The sequence below is a fragment of the Phyllostomus hastatus genome, unplaced genomic scaffold, assembly GCF_019186645.2.
Source record: "Phyllostomus hastatus isolate PE091 unplaced genomic scaffold, TTU_PhHast_1.1 phas_contig_495, whole genome shotgun sequence".
NCBI classification, from domain to species: Eukaryota; Metazoa; Chordata; class Mammalia; order Chiroptera; family Phyllostomidae; genus Phyllostomus; species Phyllostomus hastatus.
Window position 1 is genome coordinate 9,541,317 of NW_025333895.1, and position 24,840 is coordinate 9,566,156.

At 69.5% G+C, this 24,840-nt stretch overlaps 1 protein-coding gene across 4 annotated transcripts; it reads right to left on the reverse strand.

The window, feature by feature from the left end:
* Positions 1–3,416: 3,416 nt before the first annotated feature.
* ABCA2 (ATP binding cassette subfamily A member 2) lies at positions 3,417–23,146 on the reverse strand. 4 transcript variants are annotated; one of them, XM_045846047.1, is made up of 49 exons: positions 22,994–23,146; positions 19,598–19,691; positions 19,299–19,301; positions 18,476–18,587; positions 18,197–18,360; positions 17,295–17,422; positions 17,040–17,150; positions 16,548–16,766; positions 15,791–16,158; positions 15,374–15,533; positions 14,475–14,603; positions 14,221–14,388; positions 14,056–14,152; positions 13,619–13,792; positions 13,444–13,546; positions 13,253–13,367; positions 12,959–13,149; positions 12,642–12,792; positions 12,342–12,546; positions 12,061–12,225; positions 11,792–11,972; positions 11,476–11,688; positions 11,119–11,315; positions 10,854–11,036; positions 10,489–10,673; positions 10,228–10,348; positions 9,813–9,995; positions 9,461–9,667; positions 9,094–9,196; positions 8,674–8,993; positions 8,390–8,603; positions 8,195–8,300; positions 7,968–8,079; positions 7,821–7,881; positions 7,572–7,746; positions 7,278–7,393; positions 7,042–7,189; positions 6,815–6,938; positions 6,486–6,618; positions 6,288–6,405; positions 5,949–6,127; positions 5,725–5,866; positions 5,521–5,655; positions 5,330–5,433; positions 5,052–5,144; positions 4,849–4,951; positions 4,632–4,769; positions 4,352–4,558; positions 3,417–4,061 (listed from the first exon to the last, which is right to left on the reverse strand). In XM_045846047.1, the coding sequence occupies exons 1-49, from the start codon at positions 23,057–23,059 to the stop codon at positions 4,026–4,028; spliced, it is 7,260 nt and encodes a 2,419-aa protein (XP_045702003.1). In that variant the 5' UTR covers positions 23,060–23,146; the 3' UTR covers positions 3,417–4,025. The 4 variants fall into 4 exon arrangements, with proteins under 4 accessions (XP_045702003.1, XP_045702001.1, XP_045702004.1 ...); XM_045846045.1 differs by having other exon boundaries at positions 9,756–9,995; XM_045846048.1 differs by having other exon boundaries at positions 9,756–9,995; positions 19,230–19,301; positions 22,994–23,040.
* Positions 23,147–24,840: the final 1,694 nt, after the last annotated feature.

The following is a 24,840-nucleotide window of genomic DNA, read 5'->3' on the forward strand; positions in this document are numbered from 1 at the left end:
GCCCAGGGCCCGCCCTGGGAGTCACCTAAGAGGAAGGATCAGGCTGGTGGGGCTGTGCCCCAGCTCGAGGGTGTGACGGTGGAGGCAGGCTGGGCACCCGACCATCCTGTTGGGGGGGTGCGGTGGGATGGAGGCAGGGAGAGGGGGGCCTCCACCTGGGAGGGGCCGCCCTGGGTCCAGTCACCCCCCACCAGGAGCCCCCCTGCCCTCCCGGGGTGGACACCCCGGGGTCTGGCGGGGCATGCAGCCCGGGAAGCTGGGGAGTGGTGTGCAGGAGAAGTGCATAGCCTGGCCGCTGCCTCAGTTTCCCCACCTGCCTACCGGGGCCCGGCAAGGCTGATAAGCCGCCACCTGGAAGGGGCGCCCTCTCCCACCGGCTGGGCTCTGCCAGGCAGAGGCCCCTGCCCGGGGCGGGGCCTGCATTCCAGACTTGCCCCTGGGAGACCGGCCTGGCCCAGGTGTCCACTCAGTGCACCCCACGCCCCGGGGCCCCTCCCAAGGGCTCAGGGCAAGATTCTTTCTGCTCTTAACCTTCAAAAGGAGGCACCAGGGGGCCAGTTTGAAGCCATAACCTTCTGACCCTTGGGATCGGCCCACGCTGCCCTCAGCCGGAAGGCCAGGGGAGGTCTGGGAGCCTGCCAGCCCGCAGGTGTGCACCTGCCCACCCCGAAAGGGCGGCTTTCCACACCTCTCCCACACCACCAGTGGGGCGGGCAGCCGCAGGGGCACCCCGAGGGAGAGGCCCACGGGAGTTCAGCGCCACCCAGTGGCAGAGAGAGGGATCTGCCCGGCTTGCTGGCTTTCCCAGGTGTGAGCGTGACTTCCCAGACCCCACACGGTCAGTGCTCCCCAGCACAGGCCACTCCGCCAGCCGGGGCTGACCGGGGCAGACCGGACCGTGGCACCCGGCTCCCCTCCACCCGCTGGGACTGCAGGGGCTCCTCCACGAAAGGGGGGCTCGCCCCACTCGGTTCCCACGCCCCTCCCCCCTGCAAACGGCCGTCCTGGAGCAGGCTCCAGGCCCCTCCGCACCTGCCCCTCACCGCACGTCCTGCGTGTGAGGGCACCCTCGGACGTCTGCAGGAAAACCAGCGAGCCGTGCGCGAGCGCCTCGCTGCCCTCTTCTCGCGAGAGCCAAACCGGAAGGAGGCTGCGGCCGCCCGGGGCTGGCCCGTGGGGTCGCGCTCTCAGCCATGGTGGGGGGAAACAGGGTCCGGGTGGCGGTGCCAGCGGCCTCCAGACTGGCCCAGAGGTGTCCTCGGGACGCACACACGGTGTGCAGCCACTGCAGGTGAGGACGGTCCTGGCGGGTCTCAGCGGTCGGGGGGTTCGAGGTGCCACCAGCTGAGCGCTGCCCCCCAGATCTGTGTGTTGAAGTCCCGGCCGCCAGCGCCTTGCAATGGGACCGTATTTGGAGACGGGGGTGGGGTTCTTTAAAGATGTGATGAAGTTACATGTGGTCGGGACTGGCCTCGTTAAAAAGGGGAGTTTGGACGCGCAGACGCGCTCCCGGGGCGAACGCTGGGTGCAGGTGGGGGCCTGGTGACGAGCCAAGGACCCGAGGTGCCGGAAACCACCGGCCTCACCGGCACGGAGCAGGAATGGGCCCCCCGGCCCCAGGGGCCAATGCTGCTGACGCCCCGATCTTGGACTCGGGGCCTTCGGGCTGGAAGAGGGGGAGTGCTCCCTTTTGTGAGTCCCCGGTTCCAGTCGCCCGTCTGGCAGCCCCAGGAGCCCGGTGCACGTGGTGGGGGAAGCCCCAGCGACTGGGACATGCAGAGCGTGAGGGTCTGTCCTCGCCGCCCCGAGCCCACGCCTGCATCCGTGTGGGAGGATGGAGGAACTGCCCGCAGGTGACCTCTGACGTGTACCGCCACCAGCGAGGGAGCCTCACCCATCTGGCCCTTTGCTTTTTCACCAGCTCTCCAGAGTAGCTGTTCTAAAGAGGTGAGACCAGCCACTCACGGTCACCAGACCTGATCGCGCCCATGACCCACCTGGAGCCACGTGAGTGTCTCTGAACCTCCCCCGCCCACCCACGGAGCAGCCCTGAGCGTTGGCCACCAGGGCCCATGGCTGCTAGCCCAGACAGCCCCCCGCCCCCGCATGCGGAAACCCCGGCCTAAGCCTTGTCTGTGGTCCCTCCCGGCGAGGTGTCAGCAGCTGTTCTGCAGGGAGACGCAGGCTTGTCCAGGGGCAGCGAGGGGCCGTGGGCCGTGCTGGGGTCTTAGCAGGAACCTGGACGGGGACTTCTAGCTCTGCCCTCCGAGAGGGTGGAGGGGGGCGTGACCCCTGCAGCAGTGAGCACATCCGGGGCCCACGTCAGGGGCTCCAACAAGGACCTTCCTCAGGGAGCCAGAGCCCCTTGGAGAAATGGCTGAACCCAGATGGGGAGCGGGGCAGGGTCGAGGCAGGCCTGGGGAGTGTCACAGGCGAGGCAGTGCTGCAAAGAGGGGGGCAGGCCAAAGGGAGGAGAGGCCGCTGTGGAGGGGCTCCCACTGGCCGAATCTGGGGCCGTTTGAGCATAAAAAAATATGACAAAATTGTACAAGTGGTTGAAACAGTATTTTGGATATTTGACCACAATAAAACGTTTTTAAAGATGACAATAAAGGCCCTGGCTGGTGTGGCTCAGTGAACTGAGCACCAGCCTGTGAACCAAAGGGTCGCTGGTTCGATTCCCAGTCAGGGCACAGGCTTGGGTTGCAGGCCAGGTCCCCCAGTAGGGGGCGTGCGAGAAGCAATCACATATGGATGTTTCTCTCCCTCCCTTTCTCTCTCCCATCCCCTCTAAGAAATAAAATCCTTTTTTTTTAAAGATGACAGTAATAGACAAGCACATATTTTTTTAAAACCCATGAAGTCCACAGCGATTACTTCTAAAAGCGAAGGAGCTCTTTGAGAGAGAAAATGACCGCTGGTACATACAGAAAGGAGGGGTCAGTGGGGAGCGAAAGGGGACTGGCCCTGGGACCCTTCCTTCTGACCACCCTATCTCCAAGCTCCTTGAGCCAGGGCCTGGGAGCCCCCATGCCACCTGCAACCTTTGCATGCACTCCTACCTGGACTTGGGTCTCGACCCAGAGATCACCTCCTCCTGAAAGCCCTCCCACGGCCAGGATGAGATGGAGACCGCCCAGCAAACCCACTGTCCACAGAAACCGGAGCACCGCAACCCAGGCCGAGGGGTTGGGGGGAGGAAGGGATGGACAGCCCCTGCCTCAGTCTCCCCACCTGTAGCATCAGGCTTAGAGGGGTGTGCAGCCCCACCCTCTGCTCCCCGCTGCCCCTGCTGCCCTCCCCCCATGCAGGGCCTTGAGCTCTAGGAGTTCCCAGACAAGTCTGCCCAGCAGGGGCCCACGTTACCCTGACGTCCAACCCCAGACACGCAGGCTTGTGTAGACTTTTTTGTTTATTTACTTAAAACAAACATCTGTGCAGTATATACAGGTCTGGCGCCCAGGTGGGCGGGCGGGCAGGGTGCCAAGCTGGGTGGGGGAGCAGGGGCAGCTGGGGGGGTGGCGAGGGGCCTGCAGCCACTCCTGGCATCCAGCCCGCTGCCCCGAGGCGGCCCCCCCAGCCCCCCAGCATGGAAGCAGGGTGAGCACACCCCCGCCTAAAGCAAAATAAATAGGAGGTGGGCTGGGACCTAACCCTGCCCACCCTCAGCCCCAGGCCCGCAGTAGCCCCCCTCTTTCCCAACAGGGTGCAAGAGAAGCCGGCCTGGGAAGCCAGGCCCCACCAGGACAGGGTCTGACGTGCCTGGCAGCCCGGGGCCCCGGGCAGAGCTGGGCTTTAAGGCAGAGCAGGGTGAGGGCGTCGCAGCCCAGGGCCAGCCAGCCTTTGGCACAATGGGGGGTGGGGGCGGCCTGGGCAGAGGGCGGGGGCTGGAGGGGCGTGAAGCCCTTGGTCCTGGACCTCCCACTCCGGGGCCTGGGGGGCAGGGCACCGGGGGCATAGAGCAGGGCCCCGGCCACCCTCTGACTCCTGCCCCCCCACAGTGTCCGCGAGCTGGCTCCTGGTGGTCAGCAGAGCGTGTCGGTGTTGAAGGAGAGCTGGGCCTGGCGGAGGACGGGCAGGCTCAGGGACGTGTCTGCACCCAGCGCTGCCCCACCCCAGGGCTGGACGCGGTCTCTGCCACCTCCTCTCGCCCTCCCTGAGCTCTCCCAGGGGTCGAGGCCCCTGCTCCGCCTGGTGTCCCCGCCCATCCTGCCCGTCTCCCCTGCCTGTGCCCACGTGCACTCTCGGGGTGCTGCTGTCCCCTAGGGCAGCAGTCCCTGCGGCCACCAACCCCGCCTCCGGAGCCTCCGCTGGCCTAGCCACCCTGACCCAGCCCTTGGGCCCCGCTCACCCGTTCCTCCTCGAAGCTGATGAGGCCCTCGTCCTCGGTGTCCAGGTCCTCGGGCTCCTCGGCCACCAGTGCCCGCAGCTCAGTCGGTGTGGGCCGCGGCCGGAACAGGCTGAACAGGCGGCCCAGGGGGGACTGCAGGGCCGAGGGCGGCTCCGTCTCCTGCTGCTCCAAGTTGTCACTCTGCTTCTTGGCGAAGTTCACAAACACCTGGTGGGCAGAGAGGCAGGTGGTGGGTGGGGGAGGGTCTGAGGGTCAGTGCCCCGCCGGCCCGAGCACTCACGTTGTCCAGGGTGGTCTGGCTGACCGAGTAGTCCTCGATGCCCAGCACCCCCACCACCTGCTCCATCTTGCTGAACACTTGCGCCAGCGAGATGCGCTCCGACTTCAGCTGGTACTGCACCTTCGTGTGGTGCCGCTCCTGGGAGGCACGGAGGTCCGGAGGTCAGAGGCCGCTCCGGCCCCGCCCCACCCCCGCCCCCACCCAGGGTCCCGCCCACCTTCAGCACCGCCTCTGGGAAGTTTCGGTTGAAGAACCGCACCACGTCCTTGACGTTCTGGCTGCTCTTGGTCCTCACCGTGATCATGTAGCCATCTCCAAACCTGCCAGACAGGCCATGGTCACAGCCCCAACTGCCCAGGGAAGCCACCCCGCCTGCCCCTGGCTCCACAGCCCGCCGCCTGCCCCGGGCCCTCAGCTCACCGGTTCTTCAGGTGCTGGATGCTGCCCAGACAGCGCAGACGCCCGTTCACCATGATGGCTAGCCGAGTGCACAGCGCCTCGCACTCCTCCATGCTGTGGGCGGGACCACAGGCTAGCACGGGGGAGGGGGGGGCGGAGAGGGGAGGGGCAGTGCAGGGGGCGGGGCTGGGGCAGAGCACTGCAGGGGCAGGGGGCGGGGCGAGATGAGGCGGGGGCGGTGCAGTGCGGGAGCGGGGTGGGGGAGGGTGTCACGGGAAGTGCAGGGGGCGGGTCGACACCTGTGCGACGTCAGCACCACCGAGCGCCCCGTCTTGATGAGGTCCAGGATGAGGTTCCAGAGGAAGCGCCTGGCCTTGGGGTCCATGCCTGTGGTGGGCTCGTCCTGGGGGCGGAGCCAGCCTTAGCGGCTGCACCCCCCCCAGCCACCTCGCCCGGGCTCACCCGGAAGACAAAAGCGAAGAGGGCTCACCAGGAAGATAAAGGCGGGGTTCCCGATGAGGGCAATGGCCGTGGACAGCTTCCGCTTGTTGCCTCCGCTGTAGGTGCCGGCGGGCTTGTCCGCGTACTTGGTCAGCTCCAGCTTCTCCAGGGCCCACTTCACCACCTGGCAGGGCAGCAGGCGTCACAGGCCCATCCTCCCCGCCGGTCCCTCCCGCACCTGGGCGACCCTCACCCGGGCTTCGTCCTTCCAGGGGATGCCACGGAGCCGCGTGTACAGCTGCAGGTGCTCCCGGGCCGTGAGCTCGTCGAACAGGGCGTCGAACTGCGGGCAGTACCCCAGGCTTTGTTGCACCTGGAGCAGTTCCTTGAGCACGCTGGGGAGGCGGCGGCGTCAGCACTGGGGCGCAGTCCCCCACCCGCCCAGGCACCACTCCCACCCAGTGCGCGTGCCGGCACCTGTGCCCGTTGACGAAGGCCTCGCCCCCTGTCGTGCTCTCGTCGCCCGTCAGCATCTTGAAGGTGCTGGTCTTGCCCGCGCCATTGACGCCTAGGAGGCCGAAGCACTCGCCAGGACGCACGCCCAGACACAGGCGGTCCACAGCCAGGATGCTGCCGATCTTCCTGGACTTGTACACCTATCAGGGGCGAGCGCAGGACCGGAGGCTGGCCACGCCCACCGCCCGGCCCTGGCACCGCCCCTAGCCCCGCCCCTTGCGGGCCCGCCCCCACAGCCCTGAGCCTAGGAGCGACCAGGCAGGCCGCCTGGGGGCTCCACCCCTCCCGCCCTGGGCCCACCTTGGTCAGGTTCTCAATCTTGACCATGTCATTGTCGGCGTCCCCCCGCAGCACTCGCTGCCGCTCGCTGGCCACATCCACATCGTCCTCCACAGGTTTGGTAGACACGGGCATGCGCCTGGGAGACAGAGCGCGCCGAGTCCCGCCGGCGCCCACACCACCCAGCTCCCCCCACGCGCGCTCGCCGGCCGCACTCACTGTGGCTGCCGCAGGAAGTTGTACTGGCCCATGATGGTGAGGAAGAAGCCCACGAAGCCCTCCACAGTCATGGCCACCAGCCCCCTGGTGACGATGTCCCACTCGAACGGGGACTTCATCTTGTCGAACTGGCCTGTGGGGCAGCGGGCTCAGGGCCTGCGCCTGCGGCCCTGCGAGCCCCCCTTCGCCTCCCCTCCTGCAGGTCCCTGGCCCCGCTCACGCCCTCCATCTTCCTGCCCCCCCCCCCCGCCCCAAGGGCCCTGCCGCCCCTGCCCTACCCCCCCGCTCCGCCCTAAGGCCCTCGGGACCCCGCCCCCGCCCCGCCGCACCAATCTTGGCGTAGTACTCGTTGAGGTACTCGTTGTAAGCCATCTCCATGAGCCCGTGGCCCAGGTTGTAGTTGGGGAAGATGAGGAAGCAGCTCTTCAGGTAACTGTTGACGACCTTCAGGTCCTGGAGGGTCACAGGGGGCCACAGGGGACCGCAGGAGGTCACGGGGGTCGCACGCGTGGCTGCCGCCCAGCTGCCTGCCATGCCCGCGCCCCGGCCGCCCCACCTTGTCGTGCTCGAAGAGCTGCAGCAGGAAGGTGGCCACGGTGGCCGTGATGCCGATGAAGAGGTTGATGACGATGAGAAACACGTAGGCCGAGCTGGGGACCTCGAACCAGAAGGAGGCCGGGTACATGATGGGGGTGATGGACCACCTGCCGGCGGGAAGGCAGGCGCGGTCACCAGGCGGGCTGGCCCCGCGGCACGCCCGCGGCACACTGGCCCCCGCCCACTCCCCCTTACCCGTAGAGCAGGAACAGACAGAGCACTGCGGGGAAGTTGGTGGGCGACGTGTAGGCCGGCAAGTCGAACACAAACAGGATGATGACGCAGCAGGTGGCCGGGACCAGGTAGTTCAGCTACCAGAACAGGGGTGGCTGGTGAGGGGCAGGGGAGAGGGACCCGGGGCAGGGGCGGAGGGGCGGGATGAGGGCTCGGGACAGGGACGAGGGGCCTGGCAGCGGACAGGGCAGTGGCGCGCCCAGAGGCGCGGGCATCGAGGGAACCCCACCGGCGGGGCGGGGCGGGAGGGCGCACCATGTCCCACACGTAGTTGGCCAGCCAGTAGATGACGGGGTTGCAGCCACTGACGAACTGCAGGTGCTTGGCCTTGGTGGCCTTCTCGGCCACCAGGAAGACCACGAAGCTGGCCGGCACGAAGGACATGGCCACGATGATGAAGATGGCGATGACCACGTCTGTTCCCTGCAGCCTGGGGGCAAGGCAGCCTCAGGCCTGCCCAGCACCCAGCCCCTCAGCCCCGCCCCACCCGGCCCCCACACGTACAGGTAGTCCAGGGAGAGGCTGGCGCTGGTCTTGTTCATGGGGTGGTTGGTGACAGTGATGCCTGTGGCACAGCAAGGACAGCCTCAGGGCCCTGCTCCGAGCCACCCGCCCTGGCCCGCCTGCTGCACCCTGCTGCACCCCGCTCACCGTAGGCGGCCGGGTGGCCCTTGCTCTTGGGCAGGTTGGCACGCAGGATGGCGTTGTTGAGGCTGTTAAGGTAGGTGGGCATGCTGTGGTAGCCCTTGTTGTTGTAGAAAACCTGGGGGCAGAGAAAGACCCCAAGAGCCCCGTGGGTCCCTGTAGACCTCAGCGGGGGTGGGGGCGGGGAGGGCCAGATCTCACGGGACCGGGGCCCGGGGCCGGGCGGAGCTCACCTGGGCTGCCCGCCGCACCGCGATCTTCCGCACCATGGCCGGGGCCCGGGCGCCGAAGGAGGCCGGGATGGACTTCTGCACGTTGCCGAAGGTGATGGCCCCGTACCTGGGCGAGGCCGAGGGGCAGTGAGGTCACACGGGCCGCGGGGGGCTGCCCCTCGCCCAGCGTGCTCGAGTGCCTCCCGTCCGGCTCACCGGTGCAGCCGGAAGCGGTCGGAGGTGAACAGCAGGTACTCGGAGACGTTGTGGCCAGTGATGTCGGTCAGGATGTCGCCCGTGACCACCCGCATCTGGGGCGGGTGCCCGCCCACGCCGCTCGGGCAGGAGAAGCCGGTGCCCTGCGCGGAGCAGGTGCAGCGGACGGGCTCCCGCACCAGGCGCGGCAGGGAGGGCGCGGACGTCCAGTTCTCTGCGGGCACAGCGGGCGGTCAGCGGGGCCCGCTCTGCCCCGCAGCCCCGGCGGCCGCGAGAGCCCTTACCTGGCCCGGAGGTGGGGTGCAGGGAGGAGTGCCAGGCCTGCGGCAGGTCCTCGTCCTGGGACGGCGGGGAGTCGGACGGGGCGGGCGAGGGTGGGGGCGGCACGAAGTTGGACAGGGGCAGCCCCTGCGTGAAGGACTCCAGGCACATGCTGTCGAAGAACCGCGCGGCCAGCAGGCGGGACTCACCGCTGCTCAGGTTCAGCGTGGACCCCAGGGAGCCGTTGGCCGGGGACTTGAGCACGCAGGTGGCGCCCACGCCCGACGGCAGCCGGAACGTGCTCACCAGCTGCTGGGGGCTGGCGTCGGGCGACAGCTGGAAGCTGGGGCACCCGTGACGTGAGTCCAGGTGGGGAGATGGGCGCCCCCCCCAGCACTGGAATCAGGCCCCGCCCACCACTGCTCCCCGGGGGGCTGCCTCACCGGTACTCCGGCCGCTCCTCGTTGGCGTAGGGGATGAAGTTGCCGCGGGGCTGGGTGTAGTTGTGGTACTGGGAGGGGGACAGGACCAGCGGGGGCAGGTCACCTGGCAGGGGGGTGGGGGGGAGGCAGGGCAGCCTGAGCACATGCTGCCTGCCGCCCAGACCCAGGCCCAGACCCCACCTTCCCAGCACCCCTAGTATCCAAGCAGGGCTGGTCCCAGGGAGGCAGGAACCCCCAGGGACCGCCAGTCTCAGACAGAGGTGGGGGTGGGTCCCCCAAGTGGCTCAGGAGGAGGCCAGAGCCACAGTCCCGCGGGGTGGGTGGAACACCAGCCCTGCCCTCCCTCTGCCGGGCCGGGCCGCCCTACCGATCTCGGGGACGGAGAGGGCCACCGTCATGGCCACGCAGACGAACAGCGCGGGCAGCAGGATCTGAGAGGACAGCGCCTTGGAGTTGCGGCGGGCGCAGTGGAAGCGCTTCACCAGGAGCCCGTGGAACTGGCGCACCTTCAGCCACCAGCCCTCCAGCTTGCGGCTGCCCTGGCCCGCCCTGGAGAGGGCCTCCACCTCCGCGTCTGCGCGGGGAGGCGGGGCTCAGCCGGCCGCTCCCCGCCCCCTCCCGGCCACCCGCCAGGAGACCCCGCCCACCCAGCCGCCCACCACCTTGCAAGCTGACGTTGTCGGGGTCCTGCAGGTTGTTGAAGAGGGGGTGGTAGTCACCATAGACGTCGGCATAGCCGGCTCCCTCGTCCCCGCGGGCAGAGCCCACGGAGGACGCAGACTGCAGGGACGCCTGGGACTGGGCCAGCTCCGCGCACCTGGCCAGGTTGCCCGCGTGGGCGTCGCCCAGCGAGGCCAGGCCATCCGTCCCGGGGAGCGCGTCCTTCCCGGACTCTTTTATGTCTGCCACGGAAGAAGGCAGGGGGCTCAGCAGGGCCTGCCCACGCGGGCCTGCCGGGGACCCCAGACCCCATGCTTGCCCACCTGTCCGGGCCCCAGGCTCACCCCCAGGGACCCTAGGTCTCTGCTCCCACTCAGGACCCTGGGCCTCCAGAGACAGGGAATGAGTGAGGACCCTCGCGGGCACGTCGAGGCCGCGTGGGGTGGGGCTCGTCCGCCGCTCGGGGGGCCTCACCCGCCTCGCTGTTCTCCAGCGACTGGTCCTCCTCGGACACCTTCAGGAACACCTCCTCCAGCGTGGTGTCCATCAGCCCGAAGCTGCTCAGGTGTAAGGAGTCCAGGCTGCACTCCAGGTGCTGTGAGAGGTGGTGCGGGGTGAGGCAGGCAGCCCGGGCCAGACCTACGGCGCGCCCCACCCCCTTCCCCGCCCCCCCGACGGAGGCCCCGCCCCCACACCCTCCGGCTCCCCACCCGAGCCCCGCCCTGCCCCCCACACCTGGAAGAGGCGCTCGAAGGCCCCCTTCTTGGCGGCCTCACTGGGCAGGATGTAGGAGAGCTCGGTGCTGGTGTCGGAGACCAGGAGGCAGGAGGCCACGTGCTTGCGGATGAACTGGGACACCTGGGGCTCGGAGCAGCTGCTCAGCGGGGCCCGGCCTGGCGGGCTGGACGTCAGCGCTGGCTCTGGGAGGGCAAGGGAGTAGGGAGGGGCTTCACTCGGGGCCGCCGGCGCGAGACCCTGGCCTGGGGAGAGGGCGGGCCAGGCCGGCGGACCCAGCAGCCCGCACTCATGGGGCAACGCGAGGGTGCAGCCGCTCTACGTGGTTTTGGGAGCAGGGCCCCGGGGGCGGCCTCAGCACTGACCTTGGGGGCCACCGGGCTCGGCAGGACGCTTGACCAGTGTGAGGCGGTAGCCGTCCCCGTAGGCGCCCTTGAGGAACAGCGGGGAGCCGCAGCACTTGAGCTTCCCGTGGGAGATGATGGCGATGCGGTCCCCGAGCAGGTCGGCCTCGTCCATGTGGTGGGTGGACAGGAGGATGGTGCGGCCTGCGGAGGCCGGGATGGGGTCAGGAGGGCTAGGGTTAGGGTTAGGGGGTGCACACCCCCACCGGCCCGGCGCCCCGCCCACCTGGCTTGTACTTGAGGATGAGGTCCCAGATGGCGCGGCGCGCGTAGGGATCCACGCCAGCCGTGGGCTCGTCCAGGATGATAGCGCGGGACCCGCCCACGAAGGCGATGGCCACGGAGAGCTTGCGCTTCATGCCACCGGACAGCGTCTGCACCAGCGAGTGCCGCTTGTTGGAGAGCTCCAGGTCTTCGATCATTCTGAGGGCGGGGCAGAGAGCTAGGGGCCGAGGCTGTGGGGGGGGGCCCGCCTCCCGGTCTGGAGCCCCGCCTCAGACCCCGCCCCAGGCCCGGAGCCCCGCCCCAGGCCCGGAGCCCCGCCCTAGACTCCGCCCCAGGCCTGGAGCCCCGCCCCACGCACTTGTCCATCTCCTTGCGGATCTCCGCCTGCGCCATGCTCTTCAGCCGCGAGTAGAACCACAGGTGCTCCTCCACCGTGAGCCGGTCGAAGAGCACGTTGTGCTGGGGGCACATGCCCAGGTTCTTGCGGATCTCGTCCATCTCCGTTCGGATGTCGTGCCCGTAGATGGTGGCCGAGCCGGACGTGGGCGGGAACAGGCCCGTGAGGATAGACCTGGCGGAGGTGGGGCAGGGTCACAACCCCCACCTGCTACAGGAAGCCCGCCAGCCACCCACCCACAGGGTCAGGGCCCCTGGGCCTGCCCCCCGACACGCACATGGTGGTGGTCTTGCCGGCCCCGTTGTGGCCCAGGAAGGACACCACCTGGTTCTCGTAGAGGTTCAGGCTCAGCTTATTCAAGGCCAGCTTCTTGTCGTTCTTGTAGATCTTGGTGAGCTTGTCCACGCAGACCACCAGTGGCAAGTGGGTGGGCTCTTCCTCCATGCCTCGAGTCTCCTCTGCACCAGGGCCCCGGGTCAGCGCCAAGGCTGCCCGGGGCCCCGAAGCCCAGCGACTGCCCCAGCCCCACCCTGGCGCCCGCCTCACCCAAGCGCCGGTTCTCCATGGCACAGGCCTGGTCCTCCTCCATGACGCTGAGGCGGGGGGCGTGCACCCAGGGCCAGCTCCACTCCCACGCCTCCGCCCGCCCGCTGCCCAGCCAGTAGGACTTCTGCAGTGGGAAGTACCAGGGCCTCGGCAGCCCGTACATGCCTGGGGGTTGGGGAGAGGGGGGGCAGCTGACCCAGGGCCTCCGGCTAGTGGCCATGTCTCCCCCAAGGAGCTGCGGCCCACCCTCACCCCACCCCGTGGAAAGGGTTGGCTGGCACCTGGGTGCACGGCCTCGATGTACCACGTGAGCACGCCGTAGACCACGGCGTCCACCATCAGCATGGTGACGGCCAGGAGCAGGTTGAAGTCGTCCCCCTCCACAGGCGACTGGCTGAAGGTGTGCCACTGGATGCCCACGCCCGCCACCTCGTACAGGGCGAAGTACTTGGAGCCCAGGCCAAAGGCAGTGGTGGACATCAGGGACTGAGGGAGGGGACAGCGGTGTCAGCGCAGCAGGGACGGAGGCTGGGCCCGCCCCTGTCCCCACCCCGCCCTGCCCCACCCCCCGTGACCCTCACCGCGATGCACTTCTCGAAGGCAGTGATCTTGTCATGGGCCACCTCCTCTCGGATCGCCACGTACATGTAGGGCACGTAGCTCAGGAAGTAGATGATGCCGCCGCAGGCCGAGGCCAGCTTGGCCTTGGAGTACAGCACGGACACCAGGAAGCTGGTGGGGCAGACACCGCCACGGGCTGTCATCCAGGCTGGGTCCCAGCTCTGAGGCCCAGGCCGCCTCCCGGGAGCTCAGAGCGGAGCTGTTACTCCCTGCCCCGCCCCCCCAGCACCAGCAGGCCACGCCCCCCACCCCGCCCAGGCAGCCACGGGGCGCTCACCAGAACATGATGGTGGCCACGGCGTAGACAGCCAGGAAGAGCCAGATGATGAGCACGTGGCTGTGCATGAGCACCTGGCCGTACTTGAGGATGGCGGTGAGGGCGGTCACGGAGATGGAGAGCTGCACGAAGCCCGTGATGAACCAGGCCACCCAGTGCACGGCGTTGTCCAGGCCCATGGTCTTCATCACCTGAGGCCGGACGGCAGGCGCAGGCGGCCTTGGGCATGGGCTCGGGAAGAACGCGCGTGCGCGGCGGCCCCCGCCCCCGCCCCTCCGCGAGCCCCGCCCCCACCTCCTTCAGCCGGTGCTCCTTCTCCGCCACGATGTGCTGGATGGTCATGGCCACCGAGTACACCCAGGAGATCACCATGCACAGCGGCATCATGTGCTCGATGACAAACAGGAAGCTGGGGCGGGAGGCGGGGCGTGAGGGGCGGGCTCGTCCGCCCCAGCCCCGCCCCGGGCAGCCCACACTGCACTCACTCATCTCGGGTGTAGCAGGGGTACGGGAACATCTGGACGTAGCTGCCCGGCTCCACCACATCGTGCCCCACGAAGGTGTTGATGATGGCGCGCTCTATCATGTCTGTGGGCGGGGGCAGCCGTCAGCGGTGCCGCCGGCCTCCCCCGACCCCGGGGCCCCTGGGGCGGTCCTCACCCTGGATCCAGACGAAGCCGTAAAGGAAGTAGAAGCGCCCGCCAGTGTTGGGCCCAGGCCGCCAGTAGGCCCGGCGGATCTCGTTGGTTTTCTCCGTGAAGCTGGAGTTCTGGCGGATCTTGTAGTGGACGTGGGGCGGCAGGGAGCCGTCCTTGCGGGTCTGGAAGATCACGCCTGGCACAGGAGGAGGGGCGCAGTGGGGGTGGGGAGGGGGCGGGGCGTGAGAGGGTCTGGAGTAGAGAAGGAAGCCCTGGGGGATACGAGGGGCGGGGCCACGGTGGGCGGGGCCACGTAGCAGGGAATCAGGGATGGGGGAGGGGCTGGGACTGGAGGAGGAGGGGCGGGGGGAGCTGACTGCGGGAGCAGGCAGGCAGGTAGGTGGGAGGAGGAGGAAGAGGAGGGGTTGGGGCCGCACACGCCCCGCGACGGGGACTCACTGGCAAACACGGTGACGTTGTCCTGGTAGGCTTGGTTCAGGGTGTAGTTGACGATGCTTTCCTCGTCCGGGAAGCCCTTGAAGATGTCCACGCTGACCTGGGGGGAGGGGCGTCGTTGGAGCGGGCCCGGGGCACCCGCGGAGCCCCGGGGGCCGTCCGCCCCACCTTGGACATGAACTGGATCCAGCCGCAGGCCGCGTTGTCGATGGTGTCCAGCTGCTGCAGGAGGACCGAGCCATTGGGCAGGGAGAAGTTGCTCTGTCGCAGGGCGGGCGGCAGGTCCTCCAGCGACAGGTTCAGCGCTTCGGGGTGCAGCCGCAGCTCCGCCACGTACTGGGGGTATAAGATGGGCTCAGAGGGTGGCCTGCGCTGCCCGCCACCCAGGACAGCCAGCGTGGGCTCCCCGCGGCCCCCGGCACCTGCTGCAGCCAGCGCAGGTGCTGCTGAAGCCGGCCCTGCTCCAGGAAGCTCCGGATCTCGGCCGAGATGTTGAGCCAGACCTGGGCGTAGTGGGTCACGTTGCCTACAAGGGCAAAGGTCTCGTTGGCCTGCAGAGGGTGAGGGCATGGGCTCACGCAGGGACCCTGGCCAGCGGGGGGTTCTCCACCCCCTGGCCTCCCCCACGGTGGGCACCAGCCACCGGCCAGCACCTCCTAACAAACGCCCTTGGTCTGGCCCAGCTGCCCCCTGGTAGCTCCAAGCGCCCCTCCAGCCCCGCCTTTCTGCAGCTCCCCCTGAATCTCGCTCCGCACCCCTTCCAGGGCGGAGTGGTGCCGGCTCCTCTGCCCCACCAGCGGTGCCCGCCCAGCTCCTCCCTCAGACCCCTCTGCGCACCCCTTGGGCAGCCCTGACGCCTGGTTCTCATGTCTCCCCACGCTGAGCCTCTCCCCTCCCTGGGCCATTCTGGCCCTGCTCTCTACCTGCCCCAGACGGGACTTCTCCCCAGGAAGGACCTTGGACACTGTGCCCTCGGCCGGCCCCAGCCCCCCGGCTACAGGGCCCACATTTCGCCCACTGGGTACTGCTCTGGGAGGAGAGTGCACGCTGCCCCTCTTCCACGCCCACCAGCACGGACCGGCCCTGGCCACACGGAGCCAGGCCAGGACCTGGTATCACACCAGCCGTTCTAGTGCACCCCCACGGCGGCCCCCGGGTACCCCTGCACCTCGGTCCCACAGGATCACATCAGAGCTTGGGGGCCAGGGCTGCACCCCTCCCCCGCGCAGCAGTCTTGGCCGGCAGAGCCCTCCCCCAGCTCCTCCACCTGCTGCCCCAAGAGACTCGTGCAGCTAGAACCCCTGCGCGCAGACTCCGGCACCTTGAGGATGACGCGGTCGGCCTCGGAACCCGCGGGGGCGTACAGGATCTTGGGGTTGCTGGTCATGAGGTGCACCAGGAGGCCCAGGTTCCGCTGTTCCTTGCTCGTGAAGCCCAGGGAGCTCATGTTGCCCCGGCGTAGCGCCTCCGGCTCAATGGTGCTGGGGCGGGACAGCGGTGGGGGTGGGGCTTCAGGGTGGGTGTGGTGTGGGCGGGGCCTCAAGGGTGGGAGCCGGCACTCGGGGTAGGGAGGGGAGGGGCATTGGGCGGGGCTTCAGACGGGGTGCCGGGTTGAGTCCTGGAGTCCCGGTGGACTGCAGGCAGGGGGTGTGGAGGATTCAGAGCATTCCTTGGGACCCGGCCCCACTCCATGGGCCTGTTCACCCCCACCGCCACCCTTCCCCTGCCTCGCACCTACCGGTTGTTACCACACAGGATGGGCTGTAGGGCGGCCCAGAGCTGCACGAAGGCGGAGCACTGGCCCTGCAGGCCGTCCGAGGAGGCGGGCGCCGCAGCGGGCGAGGCCCCCTCCTCCGCCGTGGCGTTGGAGCCCGTGCCAGCCCCGCCCCCTGTGCTGTTGGCCGCCCCGCCGGGACCGCTGGCCGGGGCTCCAGGAGCCCGGTGGGCGCAGGCACCCTGGGGCAGCAGCAGGGCCAGGGCCGACAGGACGTCCACGTCCCGCAGAGCCTTCTGGGCGTCCAGCAGGTCCTCCAGCAGGGCCTGCAGCCGCCGCGGGGGTGGCGGCTGCGGCTGGGGCACCGAGCCGTTGGGGGTGTCCAGGCCCAGCTGAGGGGAGATGGGCAGGTGGGGACGTGCAGGCCCAGGGGAGGGACTGGGGCTTAGGGCTGGTGGACAGGTTGGGGACTGAGTCAGGGTGGAGCTGGGAAGGTACTAGCAAAGGGGCCCCGGCAGGGAAGAGGGGCTGAGGGAGAGTCTGCAGCCCAGGGGTGAGCGGAGCGCTGGCCGGGGAGCTGGGAGAGACAGACTGGAGCGAGGGGGTGGGGTGGGGCGGGGGTGTGAGGCGTGGCATCGTTGGAGAGTGCAGGGTGGCCAGCCACAGACGCCCACCCCCACCCCCGGTACCCCCTGCACAGCCACAGGCCCCCGGGAGCTCCAGCACCGCCTCCGGCCTGGACATCGGACCTTGGGCCAGCTGGCAGGCAGCGCCTCCTCACCTGCTGGGCGATCTTGGCCACATCCAGCTGGTTCTGGAGCTCCGCCGCCAGCCCAGAAAAGCGCCGGGCGCGGGCGGTGGCCTGCCCGCCGCAGACGGCATCCCGGTAGCCCCGCAGGGCTGGCAGCTGCCCCCGGGGCACCGAGAGGATGCGGCCCAGCGCCCCGGGGCCCGGTGCGCACGTGAGCTGCTCTAGGAGGGTGGGGGCCATCAGCAGCTCCTGGGGGTGGGTGCAGGGAAGTCGTTGGGAAGGAGCCCCCCAGCCAAGGGGACCCGGGTCCGGGCCCAAGACGGTCTCAGACCTCACTGCCCCACCCACTGTGCCAGGTCCGGGGTGGGGTAGATGCACACCTCTATCCCGCCCTCCCCATCCTAGCCACGGACCCTCAGGACCCTCCCTCACCCCCAGAAGGTGCCCCTTTCTGTACCCACCAGGCAGAAACACCCACCCAGAGACGGGGGCAGCCCCCTTCCCACTACCAGGCCCCCTCACCTCCAACCGAAAGAGGGAACTGGTACGTGGGGGGCCCCAGGGTTGCTGACCCCTGGGGAGGCCTGACTCCACGTCCAGGGTAGGCGAGGGGCCGAAGAGCAGGTGATAGACCTGGGGTGGGAGGGGCACGGCTCAGAGCCCCGCACGCCCCTCACCCGGGCCCTGCAACCAGGGGAGGGCAGACGGGGCGGCCAGGTCTGGGAGCCAGCCGCCCCTGAGAGCAGAGAGCCCGGCGCCGGTGCCGCCCCCCCTCACCTCTGGCACGTCCACTTGGGCAGCCAGCAGGGCCTGGGCCGTGCTGTTAGGCAGCGACAGGTTCTGCGTCAGGAAACGCCACAGCTCCCTCGGGTCCCTGGCCACCGAATCCAGAGAGAAGGAGGGCACTGGATGGGCAGAGGGTGGGGCTGAGGGCCGGCTCTGAAGGGGCTCGGAGCTGAGCCCCCCGCCCCACGGCCCGGCCACTGTGGGGGGGGGCAGCTCCGCAGGCCCGCCCAAGTGCTCGGGGGACTCAGAGCCACTGGGGGGGCGGGGGGGGGCAGGGACCGGCGATTCTCAGCCTTTGTCGCCTCACAGCACCTGTTTGCTAAGGACTGAGATTCTGAGGCACACCAAAAAATGTGTTTCTCGTTGATCTCACAGTTAAAAAAATTGGTATAATTTTGATTCATTCATACCAGACGGTTATTGTTGTGTTGGCTGTTGTCATTTAAAAAAAAATATTGGCTGATTCGAGAGAGAGAGGAGAGAAGAGAGAGAGCAGGGAAACCCCGATGCGTTGTCCCGCCGCTCACTGGCGCCCCCACTGGTGGCCCCCTGACCGGGGCTCAGACCCGCACCCGGGTGCATCAGGACAGCCGGCGCTCTAGCCAACGCGCTGCCCGAGCAGGGCTCGCTGTCACTTTATTTGACCATCTAAGGAAAAAGAGGGCAGCACCCCTGAGTGCATTGTCAACTATGGTACGTTTCAAAACTTCCCGCAGCGCACCGGGAGAAAGCCGCCGGTCCGGGCGGAGGGCCCGAGCCGAGACGCAGCCCTGGCCTGTGGCAGGGCGCCACCCTGCTGGGGCTCAAACCCAGAGCCTGGGCCTGGGCTCCCCACCGCGCGTGCGCGCGTGCGCGCGCGCGCACAGGCGCCGCCCGGCCCTCCCGGGACACACCTGCCGGCCTGTCCGCGCGGCGGTCCCAGGTGTCGGGGCCCGAGCTGAGGGCCTCCAGGTGCTGGCGCAGGGCCTCCAGCTCCGAGCCCAGGCTGGGCCGCTCTGGGTCGAACAGGTTGCCCTCCTGCACCACGCGGTCCAGGCGGTCCAGCAGCTGGGTGACCCTGCGGGGGTGGGGGGACGCCACGGGAAGTCAGCCGCCGGCCGCCAGCCGGGAGGGGGGAGGGGGGAGGGGAGGCGGCGGGCGGCGGCTGGCGGCTTGGGGGGGGGGGCGCTCACGTGGAGTTGGCGTACTGCAGGAAGCCGAACTCGTCCCGCTGGCCGTCGGGGCACAGCGACTGCATGACGGGCAGGATCCCGGCGGAGGTGAGGGGCGCCGCCGTGTAGAAGGCTGGCGGGGGCGGGGCGGGCGAGAGAGCCGAGGACAGGGGCGGAAGGCAGAGAGCAGGAGGAAAACAGAGGCCGAGAAGAGAAGTTTATAGAAAGTCGGGAGGGAAAAGCAGCTTCAGGCGGCAGACTGGGGAACAGAGGCCCAAGAGCTCCAGTGCGATGGCCCCAGCGGGTCAGAGGTCGAAAGGCGTCTGGCCACCCCTGCCCCACAATTCCGGGAGCCTCCCTCTCCCGCCAGCCAGCCAAAGCCAGGACACCGGGCCGCCCTCCCCCCGCCCTCCAGGGGTGGCATGGCCGTCAGAGCCCAGGGGGGTCTGTGGGCCCTCCCGCTGGGCAGCGACCTCTGACCCCTCTGGCCAGCTGGTTAGCAAAGTGAACGCGGGTGCCCGCAAGGCTCTCACGAGGGAGCATCAGCCCAGGCCGGCCCAGGGGCCCCCGTGCTGCGAGGCAGGGCCAGCAACCCCCTCAGAGAGGGGGCACCCTGGGAGCTGAGCCTGGAGCCCTGGAGGCCCCGGGTGGCCCAGCCCCTCACTCCCAGCACCTCCTTCCCCTCCCTGGAGCCGGCCGTCCCTGACAGTGGGTAGGGCAGGGAAGGGCTGTTAATGCAAGCAGGGGTCGGGGTGGGGGAGTGCTTAAGCCGCACCAGGAGGCCCCCCAGGACCCTCCTGCAGCTGCGCCTGGGCCAGCAAGGAGGAGGCGGCCGCTCACTTACAGACTGCATGCAGGCGGCGGAGGAGGACAAGAGACCATGCAGGGGGGTGGGCAGAACAGAACAGAGGAGAACAGTGAGGACCCGGCGCTGGCGGTCACCACGGCCGGCCGCACCCTCCAGTCCGGCCAGGAGGCGTGGCCGGGGGCCCCTCCGGGACAGGCTCGCGGACTGCACGGGCTGGCGGGCCGTGGGATCCGGGACGCACACGTGTGGTCACGTGCACACAGGACAGGCGTGCACGGTGCCGGAGGGCTTCCTGCCCCACCCCCCAACCGTGCCCTGGGTCCCCGGACCCTCACCTTCCTTCACAGAGATGGTGGGCTTCTTCTGCCGAAGCCCCAGCAGGATGAAGAAGAGGACCAGGGGGATGAAGATCTCGAAGGCCAAGACCCACTAGAAAGGGTGGGTGGAGTGAGGCCGCCTGCCCAGGGCGCGCCAGGGGAGGCCCGCGCCTCCCTCTCTCTGCGGGCAGACGCCCTCCCCAGGACCGGCCCCGCCCCCACGTGCTCCTCCGGGGGCCCCAGAAGGTCACCCCTTCCTTAGAGGGCCTTTCAAAGGGCCAGAGGGGCACGACTGTCTGGCCCGAGGGAGACACGGGCCTCTGCCCCACCCAGTTCTTATTCTGCCGGCCACACTGAGGGCGGGCAGGGCCAGCCAGCCCACTGGCAGGCCACTCTGACCCCTGTGGGTGCCCGGCTCCTCTTCTCCCCCGCCTGCAGGGTCTAGCCCAGGCACCTGGGCTCCTTGGAAGACCTGCGCAGGGGTCTGTGAGCCCCCCGCCCTGGTCCCGGCCCCCGGCCCTCACCCCAGCCTGCTTGGCTGGGTGCAGCAGCCCAGCCCAGCCTGGCCACTACGTACTGTTCCTAGGATGGCCCCCAGGATGGCCGCCCCGGGTGGGGCACTGGGCGGAGCCCTGCTGGGACCTGCTCTGAGTGGGGAAGAGCTGCCAGGGCCCCAGGTCTCCCTGCCACCTGGACGGTGGAAGGGCTCCGCGGCGCCACCCCCGCTCTCAGCCCCGGGGGTGGGGGGCGTGGGGGAAGGCAAGGGGGAGGGCAAGGGGGAGGCCTTGGGCCAGCTGCTCTAGGGGGAGCCCCTGCCCAGCCCTTCTCACCCCCAGACCAAATGCAGACTCCAGAGCCCCTTCCCAGCAGGCTCTGTCGGGCCTGGGCGGGGGTTGGGGGGGAGCCCCAGCCCCGGGTGGGGCAGCTGCTGCTGTGTGTGCTGCACTTTGACTTTGACTGACAATGGTGCTCTGTGGTCTGGAACGCCCGCCCCAGCCTGTGCCAGCCTCCACCCGCTCCCCGAGCCAGGACCCAGCCCCGGGCTGGCGGAGGAGGCATCGTGGGCATCCACAGGGCCGGGGGCAGGCGCACACCACACACCAGTGAGGGTGGCTGTGTGCCAGCGGCCACTCAGGAAGCCCGGGTCACGACCTGCCGGCCCCACCCACACCCGCCCTGCCACCGGGCACCTCCACCAAGTAACTGCAGCAACAGGCCTCTGCCTCCTCATCACCATAGCAACGGCTGCACAAGAGCTGCCGGGAGGAGAGGCCTGCTGGGCGGGCGGAGAGCGGGTGCCCGCAGGGGCATCTGGTTACAGGCAGGCAGCACAGGTCCGGCCCCACCTGGGCGTCCCCCCCAGGGGCCTGCAAGGGGGGGCGAGCTCTGTCGTTCTTGAAACCAGCCCAGTGCCCCATGTTGTCCCTGGGGCCTGGGTGCTCACCCTGGCCCTGAGCCCTCTCCTGCTGGGTCAAGGGCAGAACAGATGAGACCTCAGGATGGAGTTGCTGCCTCCCACCCCAGTGACTTGGGGACAGTCATCCAGTCCCCCTGCCAGAAGCTGCCAGTGGCACCAGGCTAGGCCCATGTCCCACTGGGCAGGGGCAGGCCACACCCACAAGCGGAGAAACCGAGGCCCAGAGCTTGGGAGGAGGAAGCAGGCAAGGCCCAGGGGCCCTTGGCCTTGCCCAGGGAGTGCGTGCCAGCAAGGCACTCGGCCCGTGGGGCACAACTTCTGCTGGCCAGGTACTGGCGTCCGACACTGCAGCCCAAGACCCTCCCGGGCAGGGAGGGTCCAGCAGGGCCGCGCCCTGAACCCGCCAGCCCTGGCCCCAGAGCACCAGCCAGCAGGGACGCCACCGACAGCGGCAGGCCCGGGACCTCCACGTGGCCCACCCGGCGCCTGCGGCCACGGTGCAGCAGGGGCAGAGGAAGGTTCTGGGGGGGTGACCAGCCTCGCAGGTCAGGGCCACTCCTGGGTGTAGGACCATATGGGTACCTCCCACCAGCTTGCCCAGTACCCTGCCAGCCACCACTCCCTGAACCTTGGGGTCCCCAGTGGACACAGGGGCCGTCATTCCAGCCTCTGCCCCCAGCTCCTGGGGGGCCCTTCCTGCAAGACCGGGGGTGGGGGGACAAGGGCTAACACTCACGCATGCCCACACTCTGTTCTTCTCCTGAGACCTACTCTGCTGTCCCCCGTGGCCCAAAGCCCGAGGGGGTGGAGGGGAAGCTGCATCAGAAGTGGCCCCAGGGCTGCAGGCCTGACCTAGCGCCAGCCGGCTCCAGGCGCCCTAGGCAGCCAGTGTACCCGGCCCTGGCTGCCCGCCAGGGCCAGGTGCCCAGGGGAACCCTGCCAGGCCATGGTGATGCCGGCCACCCTGCCCTGGCCGCAGCACCGGGTTTCTCATTGTGCACTTCGGGCCCGTCTAGGAGACCCAGGCGGGAACCCAGAGGCCCCCAGGGCCAGATGGGACGGGAGCCTCCTGGGTCTGAGTGGGCAGCCTGGTGCCGCCTCCTCAGGCCCCCACTCGGGACCCTGGCCTGCTCTGGACCCATCCTGGAAAATCCCCACGCGGAAACCCAAGCTGCCCGGGCATCTCGGATGCGAGCTGCTGCCCTTCCCGGGGCCGGGTCCCGAGGGCCGGCGTGACGACATCCACCCCGCCCCGGCCCTGCTCCTCACACGAGGCTTCTGCCTCTGACAGCAGCTGTGCCCTGAGCTCTGAGACAGCGACCCCACAGCAGACCCTGGCCTCCAGAGGGGGCTGGCTCAGGGGGGGTCACAGAGTGAGCAATCTCAGGGAGGGCGGCCCCAAAGGACAAAAGGGTGCAGGGACTCGGGCAGCCGAGGTTGGCACAGCAAGGACGTTCCCAGTGGTGAGAAAGCAGTCACAGTCCGGGCTCGTGGACATGGGGGGAGGGGCAGAGGGCGGGCCTGCCCAAGGGCAGAGGAGCAGTGCCGGCGGGGAAGGGGCAGGGTCCCTGCAGGGGCCGGGCCCAGGGACTGCGGAGCCTGGATCAAGTACCCCAGGCCAGCCCTCTGTCCTGGGGACCAGGGCCTCCTGTGACCCCGGGGTCCCCGGGCCGCCTGTCCCCCCACCCCCGAGGCTGGCCCTGGATAGCGCGCTGCGGAGGGCGCTCGTGACTCAGCCGAGCACCGCGAATGTCAGCGGGCGCGGGCGGCGGGCTGGGCACGACAGATCCCCCTCCCTGGAGGCCAGAGCTCAGGCAGGGGCGCGCGGGGCCTGACTGGAAAGGGATTGTGGCCCGACGTCCCTCTCGCGCCATCCCCCGCGCCAGCCTGGGGTCTGCGCGCTCCCGGCTTGCCGCACGTGCGCGCGGGGAGCGCGCCACTGGCCCCGGTGCGCGCGGCCTCGGCGGCCGGCAGGCCCGCGGCGCGGGGTCGCTCACCGGGCTCCGGCGTTTCAGCGTCACGTTCTTCCAGAGCAGCAGCTGCAGCTGGTGCAGGAAGCCCATGGCGGGGCCGCGCCCCGACCGCCTCCGCGCCGCGGCCAGCTCCTCTGCGCGCCCCGCCGGCCCGGCCGCCCGCCTCGCAGCTCGGCATCGCCCGCGCGGGGGCGGGGTCTCAGCGCCCGGGACCGGTTCCGCGCTGGCTCCGCCCCGGCGGCGCGGCGACAGCCACTCGCGCCAGCCTCCCGTCCGCGTCGCCCCCACTTAAAGGCGCCGCGCCGAGGCCGCTGCCCCACCCCCGGCCCGGTACCTCCTGCACCGGACCCGCCTCCCCACCCGGGCAGCTCCTGGGGCGCTGTCCTGCCACGGGGGGCCTTCCCGGCCTCCCTCATCTCGCCGGGCGTTGAGATGACGGCCCGAGCGCCCACACGCTCACCCCTTCTTTCTAGGATGCTCTTCTCCCAGCGCGGCCAGGCCCTCGCGCGAGACCGTTCTCGCTGGGTCCTCCCGCAGGGGCACCCCAAGGTGGTTCCTGGCCCCCGCGGGCGCTCTGAGCGGCCGCTGGGGGAGGTTCAGCCCCCGCCAGGTCAGCACCTCTGCCGCCTTCCTCGCAGTGCTGGTGGCAGGGACTTGGGCTGGACATCTAAGAGCCGGGCCCGGTCCCTGCCAGCTCACTTGGGGAGGGGAGGCCGCCTGGCGCCCTGGATGCAGGTGCCACCTGGGAAGGGGGGGTCCACTGCCCTCTGGACTTCCAAGAGTCAACGTCCACCCAGCCTGGCGCTTCCAGAGATGCCCCCACAGCGGGGGTGGGGCCGCAGGGGAGCTCTCCGCCCCCGCGAGTTTCCCGTGTCCCCCGGGGAGTGAGCCACGTGCTGACTCGGCGGCAGGGAGCCTGGCTGGGCTCCGCCAGGAAGAGGAGAAGGGGCCCGCTGGCCCCAGGACCGCCCTGTGCGGCGGGGCCGGCGGGGCCCCTGGGGGGACTGGGCTGCCCCTCTGTGAGCAGCTCGCTTTTGTCCCCGTGTCCGAGGGCGCGTGATCGCCGCGGGGGTGGGGTGGTACCTACTGGACGAGGGGGTCCTTGCTTGCTGCCGGCGCCAGCATGGCCAGGAGGGTTGCAGGGTCAATTCCCGAGGTGGCCAGCAGGGGGCAGGCGGGCCCCTGCATCACGGGAGGCCGGGTGGGTGGCTCTGATGCTCCTCCCCTGCCTCAGTTTCCCCACTTGTGGGTGGGAGCGGTGGGTCATGTGATGGCCAGTGTCTGGGGTGCAGATGGAGGCTGCACCCTACTCTGACCGGCAGACCTCGGGGGCCGAAGCTCCCCACCCCTCCCACCTCCTCCTCTGAAGTGGGAGGAGGCGCAGCCGGGGCAGGTGGGCAGCACAGCCCCCAACCCACCCCACCGTGCAGCTGAGGACACTTCCCTCTCCCTGGTCAGCACGTGGGGGTAGGTCAGGGCCGGAAGTCTCTGGCAAGCCTTTCCCACAAGCCCCCGCCAAGGAGGAGGGCAGCTTCCTGCCGCCTCCACCCGCTGCTCCAACCCCCCCCCCCCCACACCTAGGGCAGGGACGCGTCCTTAGCCCCTGTCACAGAGGCTTGGCCCGCTGGGGCCCCTGTCAGCGCCCCCAGAATCTCGCCACTACTCTCTCTTCTCCCTCAGCCACCTGCCTCGGGGGGCCCCTCGCCTGCAGCAGCGCCCTCGGGGCCCCTCCCCGCCACGCGGCCCCCAGCCACCTGGCCGAGGGAGCCTCAGCCCCCGCCTGAGAGTGAAACCCCAGGGCCTCCCAGATGGGGCGCCTTCGCCCCCCAGCAGGTTCCTGACTTCGCCCCTGCTGTCCAACCACTTGGTCT

What these genes read in the sequence shown, in the direction of transcription:
- ABCA2 (XM_045846045.1), bottom strand. Translation starts at nt 23,059, where the DNA reads ATGGGCTTCCTGCACCAGCTGCAGCTGCTGCTCTGGAAGAACGTGACG. An exon ending in GAGGAGCGGCCGGAGTACCG is followed by an intron (nt 8,994 to 9,093) that starts GTGAGGCAGCCC and finishes CGGGTGCCCCAG; the next exon opens with CTTCCAGCTGTCGCCCGACG. An exon ending in CGAGTACTACGCCAAGATTG is followed by an intron (nt 6,619 to 6,814) that starts GTGCGGCGGGGC and finishes GCTGCCCCACAG; the next exon opens with GCCAGTTCGACAAGATGAAG.